This window comes from Primulina tabacum, chromosome 2, assembly GCF_025594145.1.
Source record: "Primulina tabacum isolate GXHZ01 chromosome 2, ASM2559414v2, whole genome shotgun sequence".
Classification (NCBI taxonomy): Eukaryota; Viridiplantae; Streptophyta; class Magnoliopsida; order Lamiales; family Gesneriaceae; genus Primulina; species Primulina tabacum.
Genome location: NC_134551.1, coordinates 12,659,368 through 12,669,536, shown reverse-complemented (window position 1 = coordinate 12,669,536; position 10,169 = coordinate 12,659,368). Strand labels below are relative to the sequence as shown.

At 37.6% G+C, this 10,169-nt stretch overlaps 1 protein-coding gene across 1 annotated transcript; it reads right to left on the bottom strand.

Moving 5' to 3' along the window:
- Positions 1 to 6,931: 6,931 nt before the first annotated feature.
- LOC142537520 (uncharacterized) lies at positions 6,932 to 7,542 on the bottom strand. The gene is made up of 2 exons (XM_075643030.1): positions 7,238 to 7,542; positions 6,932 to 7,142 (listed from the first exon to the last, which is right to left on the bottom strand). The coding sequence occupies exons 1-2, from the start codon at positions 7,540 to 7,542 to the stop codon at positions 6,932 to 6,934; spliced, it is 516 nt and encodes a 171-aa protein (XP_075499145.1).
- Between the last annotated feature and the right edge of the window lie 2,627 nt (positions 7,543 to 10,169).

The window sequence follows — 10,169 nt, the reverse complement described above, 5'->3', positions numbered from 1 at the left end:
TAAATAATTATTTGGGATATGATAGAGTCAATTAAATTAAGAAAATGTCAAAAACGTGAAATTTTACGTCCAGGGGTAAAACGGTCATTTTACACCTAGAAATTAGTAAACGTCATGGCAGTGCTTTTTTGCTGTTTTGTATGCTAATATGATTATTTCACATGTTTATGAATTTTTATATGTTGAAATCATGATTTTCAAATGTTCATAAATTATTAAGTTAAATTGGACATTTAAAAGATATGTTGCATGCTTGGTTTCAAAATAAAAACGATACGTATATGTATGATTTTTATTAAGTGATGATAATATGTTGAAGGACGTGAAAGGATTGTGACTAATACGATGATATGTTGAAAATTTTGTGAGGGTTATGGTCCCAGTGGGAGCCCGACGATCGTGTTTCCTTGGATACAGATATGTATATGTATATGATGATATGTTAATACGTAAGACCATGGCCCAGTTGACCGGTGAGAGTGTTGCTGGTATCCCCCACCGCCCAATATTGTGGTTACATGTAGATGGATCCATCGCCCAACATGTATATGAACACGAAAGTCACAATCAACGATCTGAATTCAACAAACACGAACATGAATATGAATATGATGATATGAATATGAATATGAATATGGATACGAATATGAATATGAATATGGATATGTTTATATGATAATGTGTATGAAAATGTTTATGCATAAGATTATGAAAACGTTTTTATTTTAAGTTTTATGCATCATGAAAATGTTTACGAAAATGTTATGTTTTAAGTTTATGCATCTTCATGAAAACGATATTTTAAGTATAAGTATTTGTCACTGTTATATGTTAACTGTATTATGTATTATTTGTTAACAAGAATATGATGTGTTGAGTCTTTAGAGTCACTAGGTGTGATTGATGCATGTTATTATGATAATAATGTGAATGAAGGTCTTGATGGTTGACTTTGTTGGACTGAAGGTGCACATAACCCGAGGACCGACGCTAGTTTTTCGCACTAGTTATGATTTATGATTTTAAGTAATGTTAAGAATATTTTTACGACGTTTTATTTATGAGTGGTTTTGAAAGGTTATAGTATGAGCTATACTTTTCAAATGTTAGTTGTTGATTTATTTTAAAATGATGTCAAAAATATTTTATGCTTGTGTATGCAATTCGGCCGATGCTAAGTGAGGTTTAAAAAAAAATTTCTAGTAGTTTTTAAGAAAACGAATAAGCAGACGTTTCAGTTGGTATCAGAGCAATGGTTCTGTAAAGGGTTATGCCACCATCAGTGCCAGGAAGCTCAGTCGTCAAGCCTCAATTTGTAAGTTTACATGCTTTATGTGATTTTATGATGTTACCTGCATAAGTACATGGCTTATATGTTCACGTCACATGTTTAATAGCTTTATGATAATTTATGATTTATACGCTTCATGATTTTTATACGTGATACGACATAAAATAAGAAATTATTCGATTTCAACGCATGTTGGCTTCGTGGTGAAATTGGACTATGTTGATTTTTGTGTTTTAGTAGTGACGTTCTACTTTTTGGGCTATAAGTTAATCGTGAATATTATGAATGTTTTGGGACGTGTAGATTTTCTAAGATAATATTTATGATTCGTGGTTACTAGTTGAATTAATTTTTGGGAATTACTCATAAGAAATAATGATTCGAGGATTTGCAACGACTTTGGGAATAAGAAAATGTATAAATTGGGATTTTAAGTTTTGATTAAAGGTAAAATTGGTTATATGAATTGATTTTGGGTAAATATGTTTAAATTATCAAAATTTACGATATGGAAACTGTAGAAGGAAATTAAAAATACCAAGAACTTATGGATTAATCGTAGGATTTTTTTCAAAATTAAGGACCAATTAGGATAAATTTTGAGGAAATTAAGAATTTATTTTGCAATTATTAAGGAATTTGGGGACTAGTTTAGCAATAAGCGATAACTAAATGGTTTAAATGATAAGAATTTTGAGGATTTAGGCTTTTAAGAATATTTGGAACCTTGGGATATCTTGGGTTATAATGTTATAAGGAATGTTGATCGTGGTTTTTAAGGATGAATCAATACTAAGCTTAAAAAATCTAAGCGTTAGCGGATGTGTTTTGGATTTTAAGGTTGAAATATGATAAGTTGATGAAAATTTTGGGTATAGAATAAGGAAAGTAATATACGATAAGTATGGTCATCCATATTTTAATATTGAGAATTGTAAGAAAAGCTGAAATTCGAGGTTATAATAGCATAGAGCTAAGTCATTTGGGTCTTTTTAAGTTGCGATTTGAAAATAAGGATTTAGAAGGTAAAATTAATTGGGATCAAGGAGACGTAAGGGCATTCTAAAACTTAAGTTTGATCAGAGTAGCGCAGCGGAAGCGTGGATTTTTGGGATACTAGAACTAAGTCTAAACTTTGGGTTATCAAGGACAAGCGAATTTCGAGGACGAAATTCAATTTAAGGGGGGAAGATTGTAACGCCCCGAAAATTCGATGATCCACGCGAACCACATGCATGCAATTATTAAATTCTCATGTATTTTAATTAAATGTTTTAATTGCATGGATTAATTATGTTGTGTATATTTGTGTGTTTAAAATATATTTTCTACATGGTTGCATTCAAATGTATTTTTAAATGTTATTCGAGTTGCGATCGAGGAACGGAGATCGGTGGCTGAAAAATAGAAAATATTTTTTATTGGTTAATTGTTTTTTATTATTTAAAATATGGGTGATGCTTTTTCTTATTTTTAAAAATATGGAGTTTTGAGGTGATTTTATATGCCGGGACGTAATTTTTATCGGTGTTGGATTTTTAACAAAAATACGAACTTTTTGGCAATCCGGCTATTTAATTCACAAACTATTTTTACCAAAACTATTTTAATATTCTAATTAAATCCTAATCAAGACTAATGGGCCTAAATTGTTGGCTTAATAGGCCTAAAGCCTTGTTGGTATTTAATTAGTATATATAATATATTACACAACACCATATTTTGAAGAAATTTCGGTGGAAGCTTCAAGGAGATTTCAAGCCACGGTTCTTGCTCCGTTCTTCGCAAATCGTCAAAGAAAAATCGGGCGTTAAAAACGCAAATGCACGCCATAATTCTCCTTTCACTCATCCATCACACCATAGTATTTATTTAATTGTGTTTCGCATGAAAAAAAAGTTGCATCATGTATTTTTTTCGGATTTTCATCATAAGTGATTTTTAAGGTTTGTGTTTTCATCCAAAAAATTTGTTTAATATGTGTTAAGGGGCTGCCATGACTAGGGTATCGATCAAGGACGTTTTTCACAAGTTTTAGGGTCCTAATAACACACACAAAATGCTGAACTCATGATAGAAAACAAGCTGGCACCATCTTATGTTATGGAGGAATTGGGCTCGGTTGTAAGGGTCTTGCTACTGGAATTGGGTTCGGTTGGGACCAGGTCTTGGATAGGGTCCATGAGGGGTCAAGGGAAGAGTCCTAGCCATGCTAGGACTCGAGACCAGGGGCTGGGGAGGAGTCCTAGCAAGCTAGGACTCCCACCCGAGAGTTACAGCAAAGGGGCTCAGGTTGGCAGCTTGTGCAGGGAAGAGAGGGCTCGGCCTGGGGGCTCTGGGCTTGGTTAGGTCAAGTGGTTAGGGTCCTATGAGAGTGCTTAAGGGCGTAGGCAGGGGCTGTGGCGGCTTGGTTGGCTGCTGGTTCAAGAAGACGTGAGGTAGGCAAGGCAGCAAGTGCTGCGCGTGATGTTGCTGTCATGTTTCACTGCTGGATGCGTGGGTTCTGGTGGCTTGGGTTTGTCTGGGCTTGGTCTGGGCATGGTCCAGGGAAGGTTTTGGTTAGGTGGGCTCGGTGGTGGCTTGGCTGGGGGAGTTCTAGTTGGGTTAGGAGTCCTATATTTGCAAGAGTCACACACACACTACAGCGCACAGAATTTATGCTTCGGTTCAGGAGAGTTTGAGCGACTTGGGGGCTGGTTCCTCGGGTTGGGCTTTGTCAGGAGGGTGCCTAGATGGGTTGGCTAGGTTTTGGCTCAAGGTGGCTCGGGCGTGGCTCGAGTAAATTTGGAGATGGCTCAGAGTGTTCGATAAGGTAGGTGTCAATTTCGAATTTAATTAGACTAAAATAGATCCATGGGTCCACGGGTGTGGCTCATGACTTGGAAGGGTATAATAAATCATAAAAAGGTCATGTTTAAAATTTGGGATCAAAATAACGAGTTTTGGATTTATTCGGCATTTAATCGCCGCACGAAATGCTAATTAACGAGTTAATTGAAACGCCCAGTTTTAGGCTTTATAAAATTATGAAAACTTATATTTAAGCTTAAATAATTATTAAAAGCCTAATTTTTTAATTTGGGAATTTTATATTAAGGTTTGATTTAATTCGTGATTAAAATGCATTAATATGTTATATTTAAAGATTAAAAGCCCTCGATTTAAGCTAAATAAAAATATGAGAAATTCTTTTAGGCTTAAATAATTATTTGGGACATGTTAGAGTCAATTAAATTAAGAAAATGTCAAAAACGTGAAATTTTACGTCCAGGGGTAAAACGGTCATTTTACACCTAGAAATTAGTAAACGTCATGGCAGTGCTTTATTTGATGTTTTATATGCTAATATGATTATTTCACATGTTTATGAATTTTTATATGTTGAAATCATGATTTTCAAATGTTCATAAATTATTAAGTTAAATTGGACATTTAAAAGATATGTTGCATGCTTGGTTTCAAAATAAAAACGATACGTATATGTATGATTTTTATTAAGTGATGATAATATGTTGAAGGACGTGAAGGAATTGTGACTAATACGATGTTATGTTGAAAATTTCGTGAGGGTTATGCTCCCAGTGGGAGTCCGACGATCGTGTTTCCTTGGATACAGATATGTATATGTATATAATGATATGTTAATACGTAAGGCCAGAGCCCAGTTGACCGGTGAGAGTGTTGCTGGTGTCTCCCGTCGCCCAGTACTGTGGTTACATGTAGATGGATCCATCGCCCAACACATATATGAACACGAAAGTCACAATCAACGATCTGAATTCAACAAAACCAAACATGAATATGAATATGAATATGAATATGAATATGATGATATGAATATGAATATGAATATAGATACGAATATGGATATGAATATGAATATGTTTATATGATAATGTGTATGAAAATGTTTATGCATAAGATTATGAAAACGTTTTTATTTAAAGTTTTATGCATCATGAAAATGTTTACGAAAATGTTATGTTTTAAGTTTATGCATCTTCATGAAAATGATATTTTAAGTATAAGTATTTTTCACTGTTATATGTTAACTGTATTATGTATTATTTGTTATCAAGAATATGATGTGTTGAGTCTTTAGACTCACTAGGTGTGATTGATGCAGGTTATTATGATAATAATGTGAATGGAGGTCTTGATGGTTGGCTTTTCTGGACTGAAGGTGCACATAACCCGAGGACCGACGCTAGTTTTCCGCACTAGTTATGATTTATGATTTTAAGTAATGTTAAGAATATTTTTACGACGTTTTATTTATGAGTGGTTTTTAGAGATTATAGTATGGGCTATACTTTTCAAATGTTAGTTGTTGATTTATTTTAAAATGATGTCAAAAATATTTTATGCTTGTGTATGCAATTCGGCCGATGCTAAGTGAGGTTTTAAAAAAAAAATTTATAGTACTTTTTAAGAAAACGAATAAGCAGACGTTTCATTAAAAATTAAATAATAGTTATTTAATTTTACATATATGTGTATACATATATATGTATATATTTATGTGTGTGCACTACAACAAAAACGGCAAACGACAACAGATCCGTTGTCGTAGGTAATTTACAACTGTTGTAACTGATGGTGTTGTTGAAAGTGCGTTCAACCACAACGGATTTTATCCATTGTCGTTTCTATTATTTGCGATGGTTTATCAAAAACCGTCGCTTGATAACCGTCGCTAAACTTAGCGACGGATATCATAACAAACCGCGCTAATTAGCGACGGTTTAACATACCGTCGCTAAAATTCGCGACGACTTTCCATAAAGTCTGTCGCTAATTTTAGAAATTAGCGACGATTTTTCATGATGTCCGTCGCTAAGTTATTCAGTAAAATAAAGAAAATTACTTTTAATATTTTAATAAATCTAAAAAAAAACTTACAATCTGACTATGCTAACAATATTCATAATCTCTAACACTTAAAAATTTACCAAAAATTTACCCAAGAAACTACGGATCTCTGTCACACTCTTAGGAACCAGCCAAACTCTGACTTCCTCTACTTTGCTGAAGTCGACCTCTATGCCCTCATGAGATACAATGTGGCCCAAGAATGCCACTCTTTCAAGCCTGAACTCACACTTACTGAACTTGGCATACAACCATCTGTCCTGTAGAGTCTGCAGTACTGTCCTCAGGTGCTGACTGTGCTCCTCCATGCTCTTCGAATAGATTAGGATATCGTCAATGAAAACTATGACGAACTGATCCAAGTATGGCTGGAACACGCGATTGATGAGATCCATGAAGATCGCTGGCGCGTTCGTCAGGCCGAAGGGCATCACCATAAACTCATAGTGCCCGTCATGTGTCTGGAAGGCTGTCTTATGCACGTCAGTCTCCATCACTTTCAGATGGTGGTATCCAGATCGAAGGTCGATCTTTGAGAACACAGATGCTCCCTGAAGCTGATCAAACAAGTCCTCGATCCTCGGCAACGGATACTTGTTCTTGACTGTGACTCTGTTCAGCTCTCTGTAATCAATACACAGTCGCATGATGCCATCCTTGTTCTTGACAAAAATAATTGGTGCACCCCAAAGAGAAAAATAGGGCGAATGAAACCCTTATATAACAGATCCTGAATCTGATCTTTGAGCTCCTTCATCTCTACAGGCACTAATCGGTAGGGTGCTTTAGATATCGGCACTGTGGCATAACCTCAATCGAAAAGTTCACCTCTCTGTCTGGTGGGATGCCTGAAACATCGTCAGGGAAAAAACTGGAGAACTCCTTGACCACGTCAACTTCCTCTAACCTCTGCTCGACTGGCTTAGACGCTAACACTATGCTGGCAAAAAAAGTCTGGTAGCCTCTCATCAAAAGCTTCCTCACACACAAGCAGGAAATGACGTGCGACATCTACTGATGCCTAGCTGCCTCAAAACAAATGGCTTCCCATAGGGCGGTCTGACTGACGCTAACCTCTGTCGAAAATCTATGACTGCACCATGAGAAGATAGACAGTCCATACCCAAGATGATGTCGAACTCTGGTAATGGTAGCACTATCAAATCTGCGTGCAGCGTATACTTCTGTAACCGCAGCTCCAATCTCTTCACTATCTGAGAAGTGAACATCTGATCCCCAGATGGGATCGATAATCTGAACCCTGAATCCATCACTACTGGTATGATTCCTAGTCTCTTGACGAAGGATTCAGATATAAACGAATGCGTAGACCCTGAATCTAGCAGTGCATGTGTGACTACACCAGCAATATATATCATCTCTGCGACAAAACATACCATCAAATCTAATAGTGTTGAACTTAAGGAATTTCTTATTTGCAATTAACCCAAAATCCTCAAAAATTACTGAATTAACCCAAATGTCGTTCCCAAATTCGAAATAAATCCTTAGAAAAATCGAAAATTGCAAATTAGCTCATTAAAGTTTCGAAAATTGCACTTTGTGCCCTTCAACTTTGCGAAAAGTACAATATGAACTTTTCTCCTTTTCGAATTAAAATCATAAATTTCTCGATTTTAGAAATTAGGTCTTTAAATTATTGGTTATTACAATCAGGTCCCTAAAATTTCTCAAATCAAACCATTACATTCTTAGTGCCAAATAGGTAGAGCATTCATCCTAATCCCTTCTATTTTATAAATCCTGAAATTTAATCCTCAAGCAAGCACAAAATCCATGCAATTATGAGACAATTAAAATCTTAAACAAAAGGGTTATCAGTAACCAGTGTCGAGTCTGGCTCTGCTTCGGCCTCCTCAGCATGCATCACATAAGCTCGGCCAGTAGTGGGGCCCTGGTTCCTGGGGCAATCCCCTGCTTTATGGCCATCCTGACCACAAAAGAAGCACATAAAGGTCCCCCACATGCACTTGCCGAAATGGAACATGCTGCACTATGGGCATGGCTGTCTGTCATCTGGCTTAGGCGCCCCTGGCGCCTGAGGAGGTCTCTGCTGCTGCTGCTGCTGTGGTCTCCTAAACTGACCTTGAGGCTTCTGCTGCCTCGGCGGCCCAGTGAACTGCTTTTTCTGCGGCTGGTAACTGGACTGAGTCTGATGCCGCTTCCTGTGCGTCTCATGGTCTATATCCTGCAGAGCCTGCTCCGCCTGAAAGGCGCAAGCGATGCCCTCATCATAACTCGCAGGCCTCATCAGCATGACGTCCCGGGAAAGGATGGGTCTTAGTCCATCTAGGAAATGCCTCAGCTGGGAAATACTTCCCGAAGAACATCTCCCTAAATCTGGCCCAAGTGAGAGTAGCCACATTCATTGCATGTGCAGCTCCCTCCCACCAAAGGGAGGCATCATCCCTCAGCATATAAATGACGCACCTGGCCCGGTCGCCATCCCTCATCTGTAGGTACTTAAAATGTAACTCGAGAGACCTAATCCATACCATGCCACGAATGGGTCGGTGGTACCCACCGAACTCCCTCGGGTTAAGCTGATGGAACTGCTCATACACATATATCTGCAGACGGGGTGCTTGCTGGCCTAACTGGGCGTGCTCCATGAGCCTCCATATCCCCTCAAGTGCTCGGGTAGCTAGGTCCCCTGGCGGTGGTGGTGGAGGTCCTCTGCCTCCTCCAGGAATCTCATACTGCCTATCTGTACTGGGATCACGTCTGGGAGCCATATCTGAATGCAGTCCAATTTATAAATGTAACCCATTATTCAATTATCTAGTTTTTAAAACAATAAATCTTTAAATCATAAAAGCAGTTAAAAATGTACAATAAATCACCGTAAAGCGTAAATCATGTAGACATGCAGATGATAACAATAAATCATTTAAAACATTTAAAACATAAAAGCTTACAGACTTGAGGCTTGAAGACTGAGCGGCAGACGCTGACGGTGGCAAAACCCTATACAGGACCCTTGCTCTGATACCAGCTGTAACGTCTACTCATTTTAAAAGTTTTTTTTTAAAGCTCACAATTTCGAAATAGCATTTAAAAATAATCGTAATTATTTGACAATAAAATAATGCAAATTAAAATAATCAAACTCATCCAACATCATACGTAAACATAAAAGAATAACAATCTTAAAATCATCAACGTATGAAAATGTTCATATACGTATATTTTTCCTTAAAATCAAGCATGCACAATATTTATCATAATTTCATAAAAATCATAACCATGATGCGTAAACATTTAAAACATGATAAAAATGTTCTCAAGGCGCTTCCATGACCAAAATTTCACCCCGGGTGCAAAATGATCATTTTGCCCCTAGAAACCCAAAATTACCGTTTTACCCCTGGAACTCTAAATTTTGACCCGAAGCTTACCAAACTCCTTAAAACATCCCAAAACATATTTTTAAGCATTCCTAGACTTAAACATGAGCCCTTTTCAAAACGTAATCGATTCGTTTTAAAACTTAGACCGGAGTCACTGTTTTAACCCGAATAGACCCGAAACTTAACCAAACTTTCCCAACCTTTTTACCACAGCTTATAAACACTTAAAAGGCCTTAAAACCATCAATACTAAGCCTCTTAACATTTCTGAATGGACCTAAATGTTGCTGGACGTCAACTCTTCCCCAAACTCGATCCCTAGTGCGGCCTCCTACGAATAATCGATGCTAGCTTACAAAAGATGAATCCAGCTACTGACCCACCCCTCTTGGACCACCCTAGCACCCCTCTGAACCCTTCGAACCCACGGCTGCACCCCCGTGCAAGCCGCAGCTCGTCCCCGAACAAATATCCTGAGACAACCCAACCCGCGATCTCTTCTCCCCTCTCAAGATCGATCGGCTTCAAAGGTGGCTCCAGCAGTGTGCGAACCCTCCTTAGCCATGACTCAGACCCTACATGATGTGGTCTAGGCCTTGGATCAATCCTCGAACCGCCGGTGATCTCCTCAATAC

Bases quoted from the DNA above. Each gene is read 5' to 3' on its own strand.
- LOC142537520 (XM_075643030.1), bottom strand. From the start codon at position 7,542: ATGATATATATTGCTGGTGTAGTCACACATGCACTGCTAGATTCAGGG. The intron at 7,143-7,237 runs GTTAGCGTCAGT...CTTGTGTGTGAG, and splicing joins GTCATAGATTTTCGACAGAG to GAAGCTTTTGATGAGAGGCT.